At 45.7% G+C, this 23,374-nt stretch overlaps 2 protein-coding genes across 4 annotated transcripts in view; one reads left to right on the forward strand and one right to left on the reverse strand.

Moving 5' to 3' along the window:
- The window catches only part of GRK5 (G protein-coupled receptor kinase 5), a 153,749-nt gene extending 141,364 nt beyond the window's left edge, over positions 1–12,385 (forward strand). For both annotated transcript variants that reach the window (XM_050334428.1, XM_050334437.1), the window contains 4 exons: positions 2,353–2,490; positions 4,429–4,566; positions 5,361–5,492; positions 6,344–12,385. In XM_050334428.1, the coding sequence (XP_050190385.1) occupies positions 2,353–2,490; positions 4,429–4,566; positions 5,361–5,492; positions 6,344–6,442 (507 nt within the window). In that variant the 3' untranslated portion in view covers positions 6,443–12,385. The remainder of the gene's footprint in view (positions 1–2,352; positions 2,491–4,428; positions 4,567–5,360; positions 5,493–6,343) is intronic.
- Positions 12,386–15,083: 2,698 nt separating this feature from the next.
- On the reverse strand, positions 15,084–18,727 carry LOC126650005 (uncharacterized). Of its 2 annotated transcripts, none has more exons than XM_050334456.1 (2): positions 18,200–18,727; positions 15,084–16,461 (listed from the first exon to the last, which is right to left on the reverse strand). In XM_050334456.1, the coding sequence occupies exons 1-2, from the start codon at positions 18,413–18,415 to the stop codon at positions 16,018–16,020; spliced, it is 660 nt and encodes a 219-aa protein (XP_050190413.1). In that variant the 5' UTR covers positions 18,416–18,727; the 3' UTR covers positions 15,084–16,017. The 2 variants fall into 2 exon arrangements, with proteins under 2 accessions (XP_050190413.1, XP_050190406.1); XM_050334449.1 differs by having other exon boundaries at positions 15,084–16,509; positions 18,200–18,723.
- Between the last annotated feature and the right edge of the window lie 4,647 nt (positions 18,728–23,374).

Genomic DNA, 23,374 nt, shown 5'->3' on the forward strand with positions numbered 1-23,374 from the left:
GAAATGGTAAAAGACTCATTATTCCCTGGATAAAGGAAGGGTCTTCCCTTCTGGAAAATGCTATAGTCCATGCTATCTCTTGATATCCACAACAGGAGCCAGAAAAATTGTCTGGTTTCACCTGTTGCCATCTCTAGAGCTGGTTGCATCTACAGCTTGTCAGATTCCATGAATTTCTCACATTTTTCTCCATTGGGACTCTCCTCAAGAGGCAGGCAGGGGTTTGCAGGAGAATCCTCTCCTTTCTGTGGCCTTTCAGTCCCAGCATATTCCCAGTGTCTGTTCCCTCTTGTCTTTCAGCCTGCAGTGTCCAACCACCCGCAACCAACTGCATTCATGCTCCACAGACTTCCTTCTTGCATCTGAAATTACTGAATACTCCCTTGTTTATCACAGAGGAGCCCAGGAATCCCCAGGCAGCTTTTCTCTATCCTCAGCTACCCTATCCCCTGACCACATACTCCAAACAATTTACAGCCTGACAAGGGGAAATTCACAGATTAGTTTGGTCTTCCCACTTAATCCAGAGTCCAGACTACAGAGACAGGATGTAACCCCCTTTCATCCCTTCACAGCTGACTTGGGAGCAGAAACTGCAGAGATCTCCTTTATCATCTACAGGCAATTCCAAATCTACCCCTTCCTACCACTGCTTGCTCCTCAGCTGCTCTGTTCCTGGAAGCTTCCAAGTATCATCTCCAAAAGTGTATCAGAGCCAGGGGCCATAAAAATGGTCTTTCTGCCTTCAGATTCTTCTTTCCACCTGTCAGGAAAGCCCTGTCAACGTGAGAATAGAAGACCAAAAGTACTTTTGCCTCCTCTGCCCGGGCACAGTAGAGCAAGCCAGATTCTTGACTGGAAATTCCGAAGCTGTCTCCTTCGCGCAGGCTAGAGCGTAGAACTGCTGGGGTTTAACAAAAACGAAACAAAACAAATTAAAAAAAAGGAACACTCGCAATAAAAACCGTCGCCCCGGGACCAGGGGAGCTCAAAGTCTCGAGCAACACCTGGAATGCCAAACCCCCGCAGCTTTTGGGGTTCCAGAGCGAGCCCACCCCGCGTGGGTGCCGAGCCTGCCCCGAGCGGGCGGTGCCCTCGGATTGTGGGGTTCAGTGTCAGTACCTGAGCGGGAGATGAGCTCAGCTCGGCTGGGCTCTGGGGCAGCAAAGCCGGCGGAGGGACCGGCACCGTTCCCCGGGGCTGCCCTGTCCCGCTGGCCGCTCCTCTGCTGCCTCCCCGCGGCACCGGCACAGCACGGGGAAATCTACAGGGAGGGGATCGAAAAGACCCTCTAGTGCAACCCCCCTGCCGCGGGCAGAGACACCTTCCACTTGCCCAGGTTGCTCCGAGCCCCGTCCATCCTGGCCTTGGACACTGCCAGGGATGGGGCAGCCACAGCTTCTCTGGGCAGTGCTTTCTCTTGCAGTCCCTTTAGTTCTGGAAGGGTCTCCCTGGAGCTTTTGGGATATTGCAGTGTCTGTGTAGAGCGTTTTCCACCGGGGTGGATGCTCCAGCAGAGCCAGCCTTGTCTGTTTGCAGCACATGCTTAGTTTGCTGTTGAGCTAAGGCACGAGTTGCACGTCTCTTGAGTAGGCAGCTGAAATCTCTGGGCAGATAATGGTGATTTTGGAGTTATATTTTCCCATCTTTATCTGAGCACAATACAGGCTTCCTTGAAGATGAATGGAAGGGAAAACAGGGAAACAAAACTGTGAACCTTCGCTTTCAGCAGATTGCCTTTCAAGTTAGTGGTACATTTCAGACAGGTCTCTGTCCCAAATGGTGATCTTTTTGAACCAGTCATTGGCACAGTAAGATCTGCCTCTCTTCAACTGTTTAGTTGTGATCTCTTAGCCTGCTTGATCCTATCCATATGATTTAAAAGTGGAGGCATTTTTGTGAGGATTTGGCTACATGTTGTCTACTCATCCACCAACTAGTCTGCGCCAGAATTATTGAACTGTTTCCTTACAGATCAGTTAGTCCATCCATACAAAAGAAAAAGAAAGGGAAGAAAAACTGAGAAAAAGCACATGGGACTTATGAATGTGCATCTATATCAATTATTAAGGAATGTCAGATCTTTTCTTGAAAGTGTTCACTGAAAGTAAGCAGAAGTAACAGTCTCTATTTTGACTGTAAATACTTTACAGCAGGTGATTTTCAAATCGTTTTACCAGCATGAAGAACAGTGCAGTCCTGATCCATTTAACTTCAGCCTTTAAGTAGCAGCAATTCCACCTCCCCTCTGTGCTTCCCTCTGGGCACATTCAGAAACAACTGGGGATAAAAATATCTTTGTGGAGCTGTTGCTTTTCTGACATCCTCACCGTTCCTCTTGGCACGTTTCAGCTCCTCACCAAAGACGTGAAGCAGCGGCTGGGATGTCAAGGGGAAGGGGCAGCAGAAGTGAAGAGGCACCCCTTCTTCAAGAGCATGAATTTCAAGCGGTTGGAAGCAGGAATGCTGGATCCTCCCTTTGTCCCTGATGTGAGTACGATGGGAAGAACCCCCCAGTGGCCTCTTTCTGGAGATTTGTTTCTAAAATAACTTCTCTCTCTTGGGGCTGTTATCACTCTCTGCATGGGTAGCTACCCTAGGAAGGTGTGATGAGTGGTAGGGCTGGAGTGGGGATGCTGGGAGGAAGAAGAGAGCAGAGGGAGCTCTGTAGATGTGTGTGTGTGTGGGTGGGTGAGCCTTCACACAGGATGGGCACCCTGGCCTTCATTCATTCCCTCATTTTACCACAGCATTCCTGTGTGACACTGGAGGCACTGGAAACCTTTGTGTTCCCTTGTCCATGGTGGTAGTGGGAGAGTCACTGTGCTCAGGACCAGCTGGTGCTTGGAACCATCAGCAGTGAAAGCCACGTGTATGCGTGCAGATTTACAGATACACAGGCTGAGTGAAACCAGAACTGCAGAGTCCAAAGCTCTGTGGAACTGGGGAACGGACTTGGTCATCATAAAATCTGTCGGGTGTCACCTCAAGCAGAGAAGGTGACTTGGACCCAAGAGAGTATTTTGAACCTTTTAGTGTTCGTGGGACATGGAACCCAACACTGAGTCCTTACTCAGGTTTGCACACCAGACTCGCACATAACTCAGTCTTTGTTGTATTGGCAACAACAAAACTTTTTCCACCCTTTTGTGGTGTCAGTTTCTACCCCAGTGCACAGAGTTATCTGATGATTTTCCTCCTGCAGGGCTCTCTTTCTGGCTAGACCTTCTATCCTTAAGAGTTCCCATATGGTTCTAAGTAAACACTGCCATTTTAATGTATTAAGGAAAGTAACATCTTGGCAGGTCTCATTCACGTCGCTACAAACTCAACCAAACCAAAGTGGTTTGAATGCTACAAAAGTTTACTTTAGCTGCTCTGGTTTTGCTTTACGTTTTACTATGTGGCCTAGTTATTCCTGCCAATTAGCCCATGGTGTTATGACCTGCTTTGGTGGGAAGAAACAAGAGACAAGCTACTATTTCTTTCTGATGTAGAAAATGGGAAAATTCTGGGCTCAAATTTGGGATCTGCCAGAGTGTGTTTAAGCCTTAGCTGTGGCACGAAAGGCCTAGAAGGCACCTCTTAGAGACGTGTTTGCTAAAGCAAAGGCACATAAGTTTTTATGGCTATTTATTGGGAACTCAAGAGCTGCCCCTAATTTAATTTGTGTGGCAATTCATCCACTGGTTTCCCAGTCTTTACTGAAGTCAGCTGAATCACCTGAAGCTATATAGCCAATGGCAGAGGTTGGAATCCAGCCCATGTCCCTCCGTCCTCTTCTGGATTACTCTGCCTCTGTCATCCCAGAAAACTGAGTAGTTCAAAAAGGCAAAGCCATTTGACTATTTCTTTGAACAAATGCAGACAAGTTAAAGGACTTAATAGAGGTGCTTCTGGACAGCTTCCAGCAGCAGAGCTATTAATAAAAACAATGGAAAAATGCCAAACCTCCTCTGTTTTCTTTAGCAATTAGTGTACATTCCTTTAAATTTTTAAGCTGCAAACCCCACAGCTATCTGACCAGGAGGGCACTTCTATTTGAGGCCTCTTTTCAGAGCTGTCTCATGAACATTCTGGTTTTCTGTTGTTTCCTCTCTAAAAGAAAAGGCTACTGAAGGACTTGATTTTTGTTTTCTTGCTTTCTCTGTTCTTTTCCTCTCACCTCTTAACCAGATGGTACATGGATGACTGAAACCTGCTTTGACTGATGCTTTAAGGGCTTTGAACTAGGAAGCTTAAACGTGCTTGAAGCGAAGTCAGCCTTTGATGATAAACAGGCAGGCAGAGCGAGTCTAGAGAAGGAGGATGCAGACACACACTTGTTGTTAGACATTCTCACTTGACTGAACCTGTGAATGAGAGCACATGATCCGACTCAGAAATACTTTTTTCTCCTGTTGTTTCTGTTGTCTTTGGTGCTGACAGCCCAGAGCAGTGTACTGCAAGGATGTGCTAGACATCGAGCAATTCTCCACGGTGAAGGGAGTCAACCTGGACCAAACAGATGATGATTTCTACTCCAAGTTTTCCACAGGATCAGTGTCTATCCCATGGCAGAATGAGGTAAGGACGTGTCATAGTAAAATTACTCCGATAAAAGCCCAAATGCAGATGGTTTGAGAGGAGCTGTGTGTCTGCAGTAATATATAGCTACTGGAGAACGTGCCAGACTCTAATGCTTTCATGAGTAACAAATGGCCCCTTTCAAGTCCTGTAATGTAGCACAGATGGCAGGCTCAGGTGACTGTATCTGTTGGCTCTGTGCATTTGTGTAAATTGGCCAGGGTCCTACTGTACTTCCTTCTCCTGGATTTCTGCAGAGGTGTTTCCACAGCAGCTCTCAGGAGCTTCTCTGGGATAGCTGGAAGTCCTGGTAGAAGGCTCCTCCAGTGGTGACCCTGATGTCACCCATTGTGTCGTACCTGCAGTGGGTCCAGCTGCTGCAGCAGTTGACTCTGGACCTTGAACCGCTCTGGGGTTTCCAGACTCTGAGTCTTTCTTTCTGTTTGGTATCAAAACACAGCCAACAGCAGATTTCATAACCCAGCTGTGTATCAAACAGCAGATCCACGTGGGCAGAGGGGTGCTAAGAACTGGGGTTCTGTAAGTGTGCCTGTCTTTTACCCAATATTCTCCACAACCCTAAAGAAGAGAACAGCAAGTTTCATGGGGCAGTTTTTGATGTGCAAAGGTGCAGAGCAGACTCAGCCTCTCCTTTTCACGCATCCTCTTTGCCTTCCAAAGGCACCAGCAGGAGCCAACTGTTAACTCTCCCAGCATATTGCTGGCTTTGAACAGCCCAGCACTGCTGGAATTTGTTTAATGCAGACGTCTCATTTGTTTCTTTTTTTCCCTAGATGATAGAAACAGAGTGCTTCAAGGAGCTGAATGTCTTTGGACCAAATGGTACTATTTCACCAGACCTAAACAAAAGCTACCCCCCAGAGCCACCCAAGAAAGGATTGCTACAGAGAATATTTAAGCGACAGGTGAGATCTTTTAGGACTAAGAGAGGGGAACTCCCACAGATGCCCAGTGTCACAGCCATGTTCTGGTGGTATTTTTGTTAGGAGGAAGGCAGAGTGTCTTAGAGAGGGCTGGCTGTCACAGTTACCTGGTAATTTCCTGCCTAACACTGCATGTCCCAGGTTTGCCATTTACCTCTTGTGATTTTTTTAATTTTTTTTTTACTGCCAGAAGTTCCAGTGTTCTTCATGAGTTCTGTTTCCAGCAGCTGGAAACCTCTTACCCAACCTATTTTTCAGTGGTATGCTGACATGCCTTTGGAAGTGATTCCCTAGTTTCAGGAAGTTCCTTGTGAAAATCCTTGATTTATGTGTTTAAAAAAAAAAAGAAGAAAGAAAATGCAAATTTTGAGGGAGGTAGCCATGGCAGGAAACCAAGACAGTAAAGAAGAGAGCAGACCAGATCATACAGGATGTACAGGTTTCATGAGGCCCCGTGGCATCACTTGCAAATCTCAAGAACATTCTTGGACTGCTCTGTTTCTGTGGAGTTAAAGCCATGGCTGAGCACTGGCAGGTGTCCTCTGTATTAGTCAGGTTTAGCAGGTACTGACATTTTGCAGTGAATTGATTTGACTCCTGGAGCTCGAGTGAGTCTTCTTTGCTTCATTCCTCGAGAACTGCCATGGTCCTGCTCACCTAGAGGGACTACAGGTAAGAACGCAAAGAATATTTTGCACCCAAAGATCTTCAAACGGAAACATCTTGCAGTCCAGTCAGTGCCTTATCACTATAAAATGAACAGTGTTGGACTTAAAAAAAAGAGCATGGCATATTTTGGAAATGTAACCATCATTGTCTTCCTCTTTCTGCAGCATCAGAACAATTCAAAGAGCTCTCCAAATTCAAAGGCCAGTTTAAATCACCACATAAATTCGAATCACGTGAGTTCAAACTCCACTGGGAGCAGCTAGTTCCAGCTCAGTTTTACCAAACAACACGTTGCATCCTTCCACTATAATCCCTGGAGCTTCTGTGGATGAGAGAGCCTCCACCTTTGAGTGAAAACAAACAGGATCTCCCGAAGTGGAGATCTTCTATCCATTCCTTCCAGTGGAGCCTCGCATTTTAAGAAGAATTTTCCACTCAGGTCTGTTTTTGGAGGTGGCACTCAAGACTGTGTGAATCAAATTTGTCTATTTAGAACATTGCAATAGAAATTCAATGAACATGACTACTTGCACGTATTTAAATAGCATCATACTAGAACTGAATTTTGTCTTTATTATTTTTAAAGAAAAGTTTTGTAAATTTCTCTATTGTCTCAGTTTACATTTTGTACATTTGTATTTAAATGAAAGTCAGACTTTGGAGGTGTATATTTTCCAAGCAGCAGCTGTAAAGCCATGTGTTTTAAGACATTTTTTTAAAAGAAACAAAATGTGACTCAAGACTTCCAGAGCCTCAAATGAGAAATCATTCTTTTTAGCAATTCTAGGAAATTCTTCATAAATCACTTTATCAGACTGGGGTTTAATGACACGCATTTTTATGGAGCAATTTATTCTTAATTATTTTACATCTGTATATTTGGTTTACAGCAACACTGCATACATTTCTCCTCTTCATTAATTTGTAATGTCTCGCATTAAATGCTGAAAGGCAAGATTTTGGTGCATTCAAGAATGCTGCTTGCTGTGCTGAAGGTTTGTGGTGTCACGGGACCAGCCCAGCTGAGATTTGCACTTCCTTGTGTTGTCATTTCATCAAGTGCTTTTTAGTCAGAAAAGGAGCCCTGTTTGAAGCTCTTCTCCTTCACTAGTTTTGGTGCTGTCTCCAATGGCAGGTGGAACAAAGCTGAGGGAGAGGTGGCCAGGAAAGCAAACGTTCATTTGTTTTTCAAGGACTTCAAACCTGCACCTGCTGAAATGAGAGCAAAACTCCAAGCAGTCAAATTCCAAGGCTTTTCCACAGTTGCTCGTATCAAACAGATAGAGAGAGAGGAGTTCAGCACTCTGGTTTGTGACAGCTCTCTAGAACCTCAGCTGGATAAAATGTCAGTTATGAAATGGCACCTCCCACCGTCGGTTCCATCATCCTTTGTCCAGGGTCCTTCAACCATCGACAAAAACATCGTCCCCACTGGTGTAAACAGGGCCAGTCAGGGTCAGCAGCAGCACCTCAGGCATCAGAACAGGGACAGGACTTGGGTAAAGCAGCTGACAAAGAAAAGTCAAGAAGGGGAGGTGAGGCTTGAGCCACTGTCCCATGCCAGGTGATGGCACTGCAGGTCTTGCAGAAGGTGCAAGATTTTTAGACAGGTAGTAATAGATGAGAATTGTAAGGAATTTTATCTCTCTGAATCAGCTGTAAATCAAATCTGCAATGGTTTCAGCTTCCTGATAGGAGGGGAATTAAATATTGTAGAGGTGAAAGCCGCTATGCACAGATTGGGCTGATACTTCTAGGTCTGTTCTCATGGCCTGACTTGAAGCTACCTGGAATCTGCTCAGACACCTGATCACGCTCTGGATGAAGACTTTCTTGCTTTGGGAGGTTTTCACAGGCCTTCTTCAGTGGCATTTGGGATCTCACGTGATTCCCATCATCTCCTACATGCCACCAGTCTGGCATAGGAAGACTGAAATTTTCTTTCTTTGCCATCTCCCACTTGGGAAATAAAAATCTGATAACCACAACCCCCCTTACTGAAAGCTGGTGAACAAATTGCAAATACAGGTTGGAGCTGGCCTTGTACCTCTTAGATGCCACCAGCCTTAACTAGTGGTGGGTGACTTCTTAGTGACAACAGTGAGTGACAGCGTTTGTGCCCTGTGCTGCTCTCCTTCCTCACTCAGCAGCTCTGGGGCTCTACCAGTGGAGACACAGGGGCAGTGCAAAGTCCTGGAAGGATGAGAACTGCATTCACTGACTCCTGACGCTTGGAGGACACTTTGGTAGGGTTAGATATCCTGAATCCTGGAGATGTGCACCCGAAGGAAGGCCTGGGATGGACTCCCTCTGGATTCCAGCTCCTTGGGAGCAGTGAGTGAGTAAAGGGAGAGACACAAAACAAGGCAATTGAGGGAGATTTCACGCTGCACCCCTGAATTTGTCTGTCCTGAATTACAAAATATAAACAGTATTACAATGCTGAGGCAGCAGAACTGTCGTGATTTTTCAGAGCCCAGCAATGAAAGACTTAATATTGTACATCTTTAGTGCTGATGAGCAGCCCTAGGGATCTGGAATCTTCCTGCCAGGGTTTTCCTACAGCAAAACCTGCAGGATTTCTTTTTATTGCTTTTTTTTTTTTTTTTTTAAATTATTCAGCTCACCTTGCACTCAAGACTGGAGTAGGACCACAGTCCTCTCACTTCCACTGCATGACCAGGTGCAATTCGGGTTGATTGATTTTCTCTGTCTCCTTTTCAATTACAATACAAATTCTTTCCCCAAGAAAATGCATATGTTCGGATCTGGTTGCTTGTTTTAAATAGTCAGATGAGCAAACTTAGCTCTTTTTAAGAATCAGAAGTCGTGCAATCTGATCCTGACTTGTGCAAGCATGTTTTTTATTTTTAAATCTTTACTGAGTAGTCAGATGAACACCAATTAGTTTACAGGCTTTTATGAGTCAGGTGTTTGCTATCCATTTTCTACAGTGTCTCAAGGTTCACTTGACTCCTGTAGCATTTCTTCCCCACTCTCTGTTAGATGGGAGCCTTTTTTTAAACCAAGGGATAATGAAGGAAAAAATAACAAACTCTTGTGTGTGCACTCTTGACCTGGATTACCTAAAAAGAGATTTTTTTCACAAGCATGGCCATGACTCAGATGTTGTTTCTGAACAAAAACCTGCTTGTGAAGCTGGGAAAGGTGTGAAGATAATCAAGGCAAACAGGTACTGGAGATCCAGCTGAGCGTTAGGAAACTGCAGAATTCAATATCCCAGCGCTCATCTGGCCCTACTGATTAGAGACTCCTGGGAACTGGCAGTTCAGAGACACAACAGCTCTCTGCAAAAACAGTTTGATACCCAGAAACTGTGGCTGAGAGTGCCATCAGCAGTGGGAATCAAACTTGGCTGACCCAGCAAAGCACCTGATTTGAAAACATTGATTCTTGAGGTCATTCACCTTTTGAATTCTTCATTGAATTCTTTGCTTCAGCTGTCAAAGCCTCACATTTCAAGTCCAAAGTGCTGCAGGTTCTTCCTTGGTTCATCACATGCTGGTCACAGTGTCTGCAGTCACCTGGGACACAGGGCCATGTTACACATCAAGCCTGGCCTCAGAGGCAGGGTTGTCTCTCTGAGGGTCAGGGGGAACAGTTTGATGGGGCAGGTGAGAATCCCCTCAGCCTGCAGGAACAGCCATCACACAGGTCCCTGTTCCCAGCCTCGGTCAGGAGTTCCCTGCACATCTGGAAGAGCAATAAATGCACACCTTTACAGCACAGCTGCTGCTTCTCACCAATCTCCATGGAACAGGGGCTGCAGGAACTGGCTTTGCTGTGGACAAGATATGTGTGTTTTAACCTCTCTCCACTGTTAGTTGTGATCATTCTTTTTGTTCAGTTCATGTTTGTAATACTCAGTGTAGAGGAGAACATTCAGCAGGCATTTCCCTGGCAGTCTTTGGAAAGACTGGATTTTTCTTTGGAGGAACACCTTTGGGTTAGTCTGGCCCTTGGCACACAGTCCATCTTCCTCCCTGTGTGTGGCACGAAGCACAAAGTGCCCTGCAGGAGCTTTACAAGGCTCTCCTGCCCAAGGATGGTCCCAGTCTGGGTCAGGCTGTGGGGAGCTGCACTTGGCAGTGAGGTTTGGGAGAATCTGAGTTGTCTGTCTCAGGCCTTTCACAAACATACCCTGCAACTGAAAATGCTACTAATTATTTAGAGTAAAAATAGTGACTAACACCCTCATGCTAAAGCTGAGAGAAAGTCTGCATAGGTTTAAAACAATTCTCTTTTGTGTGCTGGGCAGGACACGGTGTCTTTTACACTAAATAATATTACAGTGCTGGCTGGTAATAATTGTCTGTCCTTAACTGGAAAATAAAAAAAAAAAAAAAAAAAAAAAGAAAAGGACAGAGAGAGAAAGAAATAATTGGTTCAGAGAATTTTTAAGTTATTTCCTTTAAGGAAAATAAAAAATTTCATCCAAGAAGGTGAAAGCCAACAATATGCTGCAGTATTATACACTCACCTCCCCCAAACATCTCTGTGATAACAAGCTGCTGCAGTTGGATCAGCTAAGCTGCTGTCCTGACCAATGGGCTTTAGGAAAGAAACAATTTTAAACAGATTGCTACCTATTCACTGTAATGAATATTACTGCTGGCACATATGTCTTCTCCTTGGTTTATGTACTGGAGCCAGGGGTGATGGTTGGTATTCCTACTCTGCCCATGTTTTTCTTCACTGCCCTGAGCAAACCTCTGTGCAGTTTTGTTTTCCATTTCTCAAGCATGGAGGGATGCTCTCTGTCTGTCAATTGAAAGCACTTTGGAGTCTGTGCATAAACCAGATCAATATCAACTCTTTGTATTATTATTTAAGTGAAATAGGCTCAGTAGAGCTGCTCTTATTTACACGACAAGGGAGAAGACTCTTCTAAATTAGGGCTCTTTTTATCATTGGTTTGTCTCAGTTCCTTGGAGACACTGAGACAGAAAGCACTGCACTTCTGTAAGACATCAACAACGAGGTGACAGCGCCAATGTTAAAGTATTCATTTCTTACTTAAAAGCTGGCCAGTAATTATGGCATTCCCATGAGCAATTCCTCTCTTTTTTTTAGATAGTAGTTATGAGGAAATAACACTCATTGGTTCAGCTTTTTTGGCCAAGCCTGCAGAGGATTGCCTACATTATTGAAGTCCCAAAGATGCACCTGTGGCAAACCCTGGGTCAGTTCCCTGCCCACTGTGGAAACAAAAGGGGCAAACACGCCTGGGATCCGTGGGCTCCGGAGGGGAGCTCCAGGTTTTTCTGGAGAAGCTGTAGAGAAGATTCACTGCCAGAGAGGGCACACCTGGGGTGGTGGCTGGCTGGGAAGTGCTCTCCTTTCTCATCACCCCGCACGCAGCTGTCAGACCCGCTGATGGGCAAGCTCAAACGAGTCGTTCCACGTGGATTGGATGCGGTCTCCCTTTTAATTGCGTTTCTTTTAAACACTGGACACTCTTCTAAAAGACTGAACATTTTAGCCTTTCGGAGGTGAAAGCTGTAAAAACTTTATTTTGTGTTTTCTGAGCAATGTAGATAGACCTAAAGATTTCATGAACTATCATGTGGTTTGCCCATATCTGACTAATAATTAAATTGTAAAATTGCAGTTTCATATTAGGGTTAGTCTTTTCACCTGCTTCAAAAATTAAAAATCATATTTGGTATATAAACACACACAGAATATCCTTCTGATTCAATTTCAAGAGCATATCCAGGATTAAATGTTTTTAAGCACTTCTAATGCTGTAGTCTATAAGAGGAGCAGACAATTCTAAAGCAATGTTAAAAGTTGTCTTTCATAACTGAGTCAACAGATCATTTTTGTAATAAATTAAAGCAAGTGTTCTCAATTAGAAGAGCTAGTGGCTGTTGGTATTGTACAAAAAAATCATTCTAATATCCAAAAGGGTTGGGGTGGGGAGGGTCTGTTTGGTTTTGTTTCTCTTTCCAGGGAGATCTTTAACATTGTTTGATGAAGCTAGTTTCATTTTGAGGTTGTTACTGAAGATAAAGGCTTCTGTGTTCTATGGCTGCTTGGATTCTTCGTACATAATGTCCTAGTAATGTCACAGTGCTGCTGTATCTAGATCAAACCACTGTTTTGATTGGGGGTTTGGGCTTTGGGGTTTTTTTTTGTTTGGTTGTTTTTTTAATAAATTCCTTAATTTAAATACATGAAAATGATACATTGTGCTTTAATGAGGCGTGTAATCAAACAGAGGCTCCTGAAATCCTTGGGATCCTGAAGATGGTTACTGGGAGAGTGGGATGAAGTCCATACCTCTGTGGCTTCACATGTTTTGTATTTTCTGTCCCATCACGTCTTCAGGAAGATTGAGGGAACCAAAAGCCAAGCTGAGGTTGGATCTCACTTTGTGAAGGTTCAGATTCCCATTTGAAAGCAGGTTTTGTTTCCCCAGGACCTCCTTCCTCTGCCTTCCATCCTCACCTCCCCAGCCTCCCTCTGCACTGTCGGCCAACACAACCCTTTACAGCCCTGAAGGTGTTCAAGGAGAGGATGACGAGACTCACCAGCAGGGACACAGCCATGAAATATGTTTTAAAGTAAGGTGAGCACTGATTTATGAGGCCCTACAGAGGACTTTGCCTGAGCTCCAGTCTGGCAGAGAGAATATGCTTGCAGAAGGGAAACAACAGCCATCCGAGTGTGCTGCTCAGTATTGCACACAGAAAAACATCTGAAGCAGAGATAGAGAGTGGCTGCAAAATCTCCAGGAGGAAAGTGATGCACTGCTCTTTTTGTTAAGAGGAGAAGGAGGAACTTTTCGAAGAGACATAAAGAATATTTTTATGAGCCTGCTAATGGCAAGCAGTGTCTGCATCAAGTTTCTTGAAAGAACATTTTGAAAACAGATTGTCTGCATGAAAGAAGCAGCTACGTCCAACAGCTAAACACTCAACAGTGAAACCCAAGGTAATAGACTGTATAAATTCAGGTCATGCATACTCTCACTTTCCAAGCAAAGCCAAGCCATTTTTCACAAGATTTTAACAATCTGAGAGGAGAGGAGATGAAATTTTATTTCTTCTCTTAACAGTTCTTGGCGGGTTTTTTTCTCTCTGTAACTTCGTGTCTTTTCCGTACAGCAACATCCAGATATGCTCCCTCTTAGGAGATGTAATCTTCCTTGGGCTTTTCCACTACCTCTGACATGAGATGGGCAACTCCTCAGAGGGAAGCCATGACACAGCTTTGAAGGAAATCCAATTTTAAAAGCATCTCAACTTCTTTTTTAATTCCCTAGAGTGCTTTACTGATGAAAAATGCCATAAATGGGCCTGACTGTGCAATTTAAGGTCTATGGGGTTCTTCTGAGTGAGTAAACAGTACAAGTTTCTGCCAAGTCAACATTTAATTTTTTTGGGATTTTGCAATTCTATTCAGTAAAAGTAAAAAATAAAATTAAAATAGGGCCTGTTAAAAGCTGGTGCTCTGACTTGTCCTGAGTGGAGAAGAGTAACTGCCCAGAGGCTGAGCAGCTTGAATAACCCATTTACAGATGCTTGGGTAAATCACAGAATCATGGACTCATTAAGGCTGGAAAAGACTTCCAAAATCATCAAGTCCAGCCTTTGACCAAACACCACCATGTCCACTAAACCAGAGCACTGAGTGCCACGTCCAGGGATGGTGACTCCACCACCGCCCTGGGCAGCCTGATCCAATGCCTGGCCACTCTTTCAGTGAAGAAAATACCTGGTTTTATGCATTTTATTTTAATTACAGTCTATCACTGCTAATTTCTTAATTCAAGAAAGTTTTCTCCTTCGTTGTTGGCGAATGTGAGTGGCACCCTGAGAGTGCAAATCTCCACGTGCCTCTGTCAGCTTATATGGCAGAGAGACTCAAGATGCTGCAGACCTGCTAATCTGGGGTCACTGCAGTGTGATAACCATTAAAATATCAGGAGCAGGAAGGCAGGCAGTTTGCCTTCTTTTCAAAAAGCTTGTAGGTTGGAAACGCTTCACAAAACTAAACTTCAAAAGCACACATTCAGGGGTGCTAAGCCTCGAGTTTAAGAAATGGAAGAATTAAGGTTGCCTGTGTTCCATTAATATTGTTCCCTTCCCCTTATGCACTGTTATTATTATGCCCTCTCATAATTCTGGGTTATTACTGTGCATTCACTCCTAGAACACAAACCAACCTCTGGCAAACTTACAATGAGAACCAGATGCACCCCCTCCGTGGCACCCCCTCACACGTTATGGCTTTCAGACTTTTTCATTTCAATCTAAAAAAGAAAAATATTTTCCTGCAGGGGAAAAATCTCACCTAATTGGCTGCTCCCTCCATTTGCAGCACTGAGGCAAGTGGGAATTCTGAAAAATTCATTTGGCCTCAGTACGTGGGGCTTTCTCCCACACACAAAGGGCTGAGAGCTCTCAGTATCCCACCTGGGTTCCCTTAGGTCATCTTGATCCCAGGACTGGGGAAGGGATGTGGAATGACTCTTACATCTTTCACTTGCATTTTGGTGGCAAAACTCCTGGCTGTTTCCTGAGGAACTGGCAGGAGGGGTGTGAGAGGTTCCTTAATCTGCCCTCTCCTTTCTGCAGGTATTCATCCCCACACCCTGAAAGACAGAAACATATGCCCCAAAGAGCTGAGGAGGCAGTGCAGAAGAAATATTTCTGCAAATAGGTATTGGGAAGAAGGAAAACATGACCTGCAGAAGGGACAGCCTGGGGCAAGTTTCACAAGGATTGAAGAAATGGGAGGAACGAGGAGGGAAAAGTGATGGAGAGAAGTCAGCACTGGAAGGGATTAAGTCTAGCCAGGGGCATGGCTTAATTGCTAATTCACAATAAAACAAGTCTGAAAGCAAAGAAAGAAGACATCAATCCAAACCAACACTGTAATGAATTTATTGCCAATGATACCACAGGCAGCAGTAGATCTTTCTGGAAGCTTAAAATCATTGCCCCACTTTGGGTCTGGTATTCAGTCATTGTGCTGTGGAATTAAACACTGACATTTCCCATAATGAAAAGATTCAGCTGCAGCAGACATTGTGTACTTACATGACCACAATAAATACTAATCCAGTAAACAACTCAAAGTTCAGATTACATTAGGAATTTGCTATGTTGTTCTCATATTTACAGTAGGAAAGCAGGAAGGAGCCTTCTTTCATACTTAATTCCATCATTCTAACTCTAATCTAGCATTTTTTTTCCTCTTTGTCCTTGTGGTGGTTTTTAACTCAAAGGTTTTTGAGTCTGCAAATGAAACCATAATAGCTGATCATATTTAAAAGCAAATCTTCTGTCTGTGTTTGCTTCTTCACGTGTCGAGCTCTTACAGTGATCCACCTGGAGATTACAACGAGTGAAAACCAATAATTTCTCATCAACTATTTGCATCTTGTCATAAATAAGTCATAGCAAGACCATAAATTAGTTGGGTCACAGTGATAAAACCAAGAGGCTTAAAACAAGCAAAGTAACTGGGCAGAACACAACATTCTTTCTTCCCATTAACTAACACAAACTCCACAAGAGGAAACAAGCTACTCCTCTGACATTTATCACCTTTTTTAAGGCCATCTAAGCATTTCACTAATACATGCATGCATTTAGAGCACTGCCATGAGTCACACACCTATGGGCTGGTTATGCTGATTCTTTGCAGAAAATGGTCGAAAACAAATCTATGCGATGTTCATCAAGAACACAAAGCAAGAGGGTATTTCCTCCCCCAGACAAGCACCTTTCTGTGTCAGGGGGCTGACATATCTGAACTGAACTGATGGTGCTGAACAGGAACAGTTTTTGCAGGGCTGCAGCTGTCATTTCCTTTGCACAAACGCCTCCAGGGGGGCAGTGATGTGCATCGTCAGAACGTCCAGGCAGTCGCTCTTGTAGAGCTTCAGGACGTTCTGGATTTTGTCCTGGCAGTAACACTCGCTCCCTTTGGGGCTGTCCTGGTGTGCTGGCACGCAGGGCTCGTCCTGCCCGTGCCCCGGCCCCACCGCAGCGCTGCAGCTGCTCCTGCGCTGGGTCTGCTCTGCAAACACTCCTGTTCTCCTCTTAGACCACTTGCTCCCGTAGTTCCCCAGCTCCATCAGCCTCTCGTTGAAGTACTCCTGCAGGGGTTTGTCCTGGAAGCCGGTGCTGGTGGTCAGGGGGCCTTCCAAGGAGCCCCTCCGGCAGCTCCCCGAGCAATGGACGAGCAAAGGTCTCCTTGAAAAGTCCTTCGGTTGGGATGAGGAGTCCTTTCCTCTTCCCAAATCCTGGAAAAGTTGGTTGAAGGCTGGAATTCCCACGTAACTTCTTGATAGCTATTTTAAATAGGAAGGTGGAGGAGAGAAAAAAGCAGGATTGGGGGCAGAGGAGAGAAAGAAATCTGAATTAAAATACGCTGGCTTAAGCAGAAGGAGGGTCTAGGGTGTGTGATTGCATACAGTAAAGAGCTGTTAATGACCATTTGAGGTTCTTAATCCAAATTCCCTGAAGACCAAGCAGTTTGGTACCAATCCCTCTCTGGAACAGAAGTCCATTGGGCTGAGCTTAATTAATGCTGAGCTTAATGAATGCTGAGCATTTTTACCTCCCACCAACTCTACTACCACAATTTTCTGCAGCCTCTGTGAAAATCTAACTTTCTGAAAGGATCTCTCACCTACCTGTATCAACAGAATTTTAGGTTTATCCTTTTAAAATCCCACTAGCCTGTAGCTGCTCTTTCCTAAGGCAAAAACCAGATCCCACTTCCAAGAGATTTTTTTTCCCCCCTTTCCTTAATCCCAGGTAAATCTGTGCTGAACTGCAGTGTATTTTTGCAAGAATTGCAATTTTCACCTACAATGTATTTCTACATCTTAAAACTATGAACTTTATTATTCTGACACCACAGCACAGCATAGATGGGCATAACTTTTTCTCCTCCTTTCCCATTGCAGGCCAAATTCACCCTTGAGTTACTCGAATAGCCAAAGCAAGCTCTGATCCAGCCCCCACTGGGTGTCTTTGGGTTGATTTGGGGGGACATCCATGCTGTGAGTGCTTTTACAGACTGCCAGAAATTCCCCATGTAAAAGGTGTTGACTTTCCACGTCCACAGTTTCCTGTCCTCTGGGTTTTCCAAGTCACTGCTCTGCCATTTCCACCTTTCTCACAGGTATTCCAAGACACCCTGGCCTGTCTCAAGCTACCAGGAGCAACAGCTGGTTTCTGTACAGCAAGTTGGAGCAGAGCATGGCTTTCTCTCTGCAAACCTTAGCAGTTTGTCTGGAAGGAAGAACTGGTTTATATTATATTACTGTTTCTAATCACTAAAAAGTAAGACTACACTGCATGTGGATGACAGCCACAGCGGGGTTGTGGAACATTTCACAATCATTTATTATGCCTGACAATGCCTTTGGTATATAAAAAAAAAAGCCATCACTCATGCAGTTTTTGACAATCTCTAATTAAGGCTAGATGCTCTCTAAGGGTCCAGCCACAAATCTGGATTCAGAGCCCAGCAATGTCTCAGTAGGGCACTCCATCATCAGCCTTTGACATGTTGCCTACTAGTAATGAATGAAAAACATTGAGCTCAAATGAGAAATAGTGGGTTGGACATGCCATGTAAACTGAAAAGCAATCAAGTTTTTGATCTCTCACTCCTCCATCACACTTCATCCTGGAAGGGACCCAGCAAATCAAATGGCCCTGCCTAGAGTGGCTGTACTTTTGGAAGAAGTTAGGCAATTGGAGAACACTAAAACTTGATTAAAAAGTAGTCTTCCTAACTAAAACCTTTTTAAATGGTTTAAAAAATAGAATCAACCTAAAATAATAATCAGCTTCAAAATGTAGAAGAAAAAAAAACTCGTTGAAGTTGAGTTTTTCTCTACCCCACCACAGTGCAAACCTTATTATTGCATCAAACATCAGCTTTCCGGGCCAGAGGGGAATTATCCCTCCAACAGAAGAAGAGGTAGCAGTTATCACATATTGTAAAGAGAGGTCTTGCATACAAACCTTAACATCCTGGAAGCCTGGGTATTCTGGGATGATGGGCAAGGCACACTTGCTGGCAGTGTTCGACTGCCCTTTTTTCATCACCCCGTGAGAGCAACTGCAGCTCCTGGAGAGCTGGGACTGCCCCAGCTCGGGCGGGTTTTCGGTGACACGGAGTGGACTGCAGTGTTTTATGCAGCAAGTCCTCAGGCACAGCACCGAGGCAGGTCCCTCCATGTCAGCACGGCTCAGAGCAGTTCGGAAGTGAGGTGTGTTCCGGAAAAACTCTCTCTCCTGCTTTTCCTCTACTGCATCCTCTACTAGCGAGTCCCTGGGCAAGCTGCAGTGCTGAGTGGCAGCAGGCACAGCAGGCAGGACACAGCCCTGAGCAGTGCAGCTCTTGCTGAACCGGGTTCTTCAGGTCACAGGCAGGTGATGCTTCCTCTGAGGTCTGAAACCCCCAGCCATTAATGCTGCTTTTATCCTCTGAGAGCTCCTCGCGGAAAGTCGGTAAATCTTCAGCACGAACGCAAAGGGTTCAGGTGAGGGGGAATTACCAGGGATTACACGCTCTCATACCGTCATCCCAGACAGCCTGATGTGGCTGCTGACGCGGCAGCAATTAGAGAAGATCAACAACCTGCATGCTCAGTCGTCACTGAGCCTCTTTGGAGCCGGCAGATCACTGCCCTTCTGACTGGGGATCCCTGACACCAAAACATCCAGGGCTTCAGCTCAGCAAGGCAAAAGGGGATTTAAGACAACACAATGAAACGACAGGAAAGTCCTGCCCTGACAGTGTAGAAAGCTGCAATAAAATCTTCCTCCCTGTGCCTTGCTCGGTGTGGCTGGAGATGAGGTGCAGCCCTGGAGATCGGAGGAGATCCAAACTGCCTTGCTGTGCGTGGAGCTGTGTCAGGACAGGGATGTGCTGCCTCCAAACAGCCCAGCACCAGTGCAGGTTTGGCAAGAGACCGTGGTGACAGCAAGACTCCTTTCAGCCACAGCTGTGAAAATGTTCACAGCAAGAAGCAATAGCTGCCCTGAACAGCTCACAACTGACACATCACAGACCAGGGGCAGCCAGGGAAGCAGCTCCTCTGTTTGGATTTGGAGATACCTTAGTGGTGTCATATGCTAGAAACAGATAAACGTATGGAGTTGCAGCAGTTGGCACCCATGGACTTTGGCAGCACAGGGCTCTTTGTTGTCCCCACTGACTGGGGACATGTCCTGCCGTTTGGAGGGCAGCACCTCCATTCACGGCCCCACTGTGGCCAGTTTGCAGGCAGAGCTTTGGCACTGAGGGATGAGCTGCTGCTTCTCCATCACATACTGGGAAGTGATTACTGGGCTCACTGGGGCTTGTGGAAGGAATACAGAGAGGATTTGCAATCCCCTCAGCCTCCAGGGCTTCTGGCTTATTGAAGGTATTCATAAATGTTTGCCCACTCTGAACACATTCGTGCAAATATTTGTGGATGCCCTGGATGAGCTAGAGATCCTTATCAATCCAGGGTACCCAGAAACATTTGCATGGACTTATTCAGAGCATTGACTGTGAGCCAAAGAGCTTTGGATCTTATCCATGAGACCATCAGCTGGATTCAGGTTAGTGCTTTAGTCTCTGGCAGATGGCAGCTTGGCAGGCTCAGGGCAAAGCCCACAACAGCAACTCCCAGCTGGCTGCAGGTCAGGATGAGCAAAGAGCCCACGTAAACACTCACACCCAGGTCAGCTGTGAGCAAAGAGCCCACCTAAACACTCACACCCAGCTCAGGTGTGAGCACAGAGCCCACCTAAACACCTACATCCAGGTCAGGTGTGAGCACAGAGCCCACCTAAACACTCACACCCAGCTCAGGTGTGAGCAAAGAGCCCACCTAAACACTCACACCCAGCTCAGGTGTGAGCAAAGAGCCCACCTAAACACTCACACCCAGCCCTTCACTCTCCAGCTGCAAAGCTGCAACAGCCCCTTTTACCAGCTCTGGCTCTGGCATTATTTTATTTGAGGGTAAAATGATTCACAGGCGGAGAGCAAAGCTCGTGTTGAGAGTTGTCATTTTGGCTACACCCCAGCAGTGTCTCAGGGATCAGGATCTGTGTCCACAGCTCTCCATGAGCCACACACAGGTTCAAATATGAGGCTGATGGCAACAATTTGCACGGAGAGATGTCACGATGCTTACAAAGCAGTAGAACTGTGAGTCATCCCTGGTGCAGCCCTGATTATTTGCATTGCTGGTGTATACAAAATGGTACCTTCAGACATAAATACAGCGTGGCCTTGCTAGGGGTACCTAAGAAAAATCTAAAAAGCATTAAAAAGATTTCTCGGCACCAAATTTTCCAGTAAAACACTTTCCCCATCTTGTTTGGCAGGGAGAGAAAAAAAAAAAAAAAGTCTTAATTTTTTTACTACTCCTCTTCCAAAATCTTTCAGATACTCTCTGAGCAAAGCTGTCCTGGGGATGTGTTCCAGGCAAACCTGGACCAGAAAGTCTCTGTGGACAAGCAGGAGGTGGGACTTGTCTGTGAGTCTTCAGGCCAAGTCACAGCCTCCAGGTCTAGATGGCTTCAGGCACACAGAGACAGGTAATGTGCAACCTGAGAGGTGGCAGAACATGCCTTACCCTGCAACAGCAGGAGTCAGGTTGATCTCACTGGCGACAGAGAGCTTTACTGTTTCACAGATCAAGGTACTGGCTGCTGCCCACAGCTGTGGTCTGATCCAGAGGAACAGGATCAGTGTGGAATCCCTGCCATTGACACAGATGATTTGGGGGATGTAAACTATTGTAAGTGCAGAGGCTTTGCTGGGGACCTGCAGGTGTTCTGTTATTGGGCACACTGTAAAGAGTTCCCTCTTTCCATCTACGTTTGCAGCCTGGAAAACCTCTCATCATCAAAAACCATTCCCCCTTCTGCCTCCAAAGCGTTTGCCTGGTGGAAGTGAGACACCAGCAGCTTTTAAACTGTAACTGCTCGTTGTGCCTCATGAATATGTGAGGGTTACACACAACGTGTGACTTCCCCGGAGCCGTACAATAAACCCCCATGTTCCTGCGTTAATGGGAGGTTCTGATTGTACTCCCCTGGTCTGAAACTGGGGTTGATGGGGTTTGTCCTTTTGTAATCCCATGTTCCTCCTTGTACCAAACCATTACTGCACACAGTGGGGCCGGGGCAAACCCTCTTCAGCAAAGCCCTCCTGTTTAAATATGAAACTGGACATTATCCTTTCAGCCTCTGGTGAACAGAAACACGACTCAGCAGGGTGTAGGCATCACTACTCACCCACCCTATATACCAGCCTTTGGATTCCTTCAAAAATAAACCCCTGGCAGGCCAGAGCCAGGCAGGGTTGCAGGGAAGCCAAGCAGTGCTGAAGCTCCTGTGCCAGCCCGTGGGGTTGCAGCAGTGCCAGGAGGTGGGAGAGGTGAGAGGTGAACGCTCCAGCTCCATCACCACCGACCACGGGAGCAAAGCGTGCCACGGAAAGGGAAGGCATGAGTTGTTCCTGGCCCAGACGTGTGTGGCGAGGGGTGGGAGCAGAAGCAGAATTGCAAAAAGCTGAGTCAAAATTTTGTCTTCTGAAGTTACTCACTTCCTCTTTTAGGAAAAAAAAGCCTTGCTGTGGCCCTAAAAAGAAGCCTGGGCTGTATGGCTGCCTCTGCATCCTGACTTCCCCCAAATCTGGAGGTATGTACTGTGTGCCTGCTGCAATTATCTCTTTTCCACTTGCAAAACAGAGCAGTGTGTGTGTATGGGGAGGGTGAATCTATACCCCATTTTACTCTGCAGCCAAGACTCTGATCTCAGTCACACTCTCTTGACCTCAGACCAAGTTTCATGCATTTCTTTTCCTTTCTTAGGTGGTTAATACTCTTAAAAGAAGAAACAGATGGCACCCATTTGCAGATGTCAAACGCTTGCCTCACATGGTATCTTTACTATTGGATTTCCACCAGAGGCTCATGGCCCAGATTGTGAGATTTCAATCATAATCACCAGCTTTAAACCTGAAGCAAACATTCACTGACCAGGTCGAGCCACAATTACACTTACAGCTCTCTCTCAGTGCTTCTGATTCTTTCTAAAATTGATGACAGATTGGAGTACAGGAAAGGGATTAGGGGTGCTTAGAGATCAGGAAAGAGAATATTAGAAGTGGATATTGTTAAATAAGAGATGGAAAAACAATAAAAAATTCAACTCCTGCACTCCTGGGAGGGGAAGGGCAACCTAAGAGCAGAACTAACAGAGGAGAAGACCCACACATCTCAGCACACGAGCAGATAACTCGGCAGCGATGCTCTGTGTGTTTGTGATGAATACTCTGATTTATGCTCTGCTACCCTCCTGCACAAACTTTCCCACGTGAGCCTCCCGAGTGGAGCAGACAGGTGTGACCCTTTGTGTCGCAGAGAGAAGCAGCTGTCAAGCTGTGAGGTTTGCCACTGCTTTCCCCAGGACAAGGCTCTCGGGGCTTCTCTCTCTTTGTTTCCTTTCCTGGTTTTGAATAAGGGTTCCTGAGCTTCCTGGCTGAGGCACACAGGACGTGCTGTTCCCTCTGGGAGAGAGGTGTTCAGCATGGGATGTCCCTGTCTCTGCTTGCAGCTGCTCTGTGCTAAGAACGAAGACACCTGGACCTGCTGACCCCCGTGGCAGTTTTGTAGCACATTTACAACGTGGCACATCTCCCAGAAAAGTGCTCTGTAAGGTGTAAAGCAGCCTCTTCCCTCTCTAAGGGATTCATTCTGGAAACTAAAGAGGGGCACTTAACCACAGCGCTGACACTGCCAGGTGTTTCAGACACACTGAGTCAAAGTGCTTGTTCCACAAGGCCGAAGTGCCTCATCTCCCCACCTTCACCCACAGCAGCTTCTGAAGCACAGGAAGGCATCAGCAAATCCCCAGCTGAGTAAAGTCCAGGGTACAGGAAAAACACAGCAAAAGTCAAGTTAAACATCATACACGAGGTGACTCCTTGTCACAGGCACAGATCTGGTCCCTTTTCCTCCACCAGGTACATTCATTTTGTCTGTGTTCAGAGCCTGAGCTGTGCTGATGAACCACACTGAAGCACAGTGTCAGTAAGGGGCCTTCCCAGGCTCATTCAGGTGCCTTCACAGGCTCAGGAGCACCACTTTTCTGTCCCTCTGCCCTCATCAGGTGTTGCTTGCTGGCGAC

This window comes from Myiozetetes cayanensis, unplaced genomic scaffold (assembly GCF_022539395.1).
Source record: "Myiozetetes cayanensis isolate MyiCay16 unplaced genomic scaffold, myiCay2020 scf10, whole genome shotgun sequence".
Classification (NCBI taxonomy): Eukaryota; Metazoa; Chordata; class Aves; order Passeriformes; family Tyrannidae; genus Myiozetetes; species Myiozetetes cayanensis.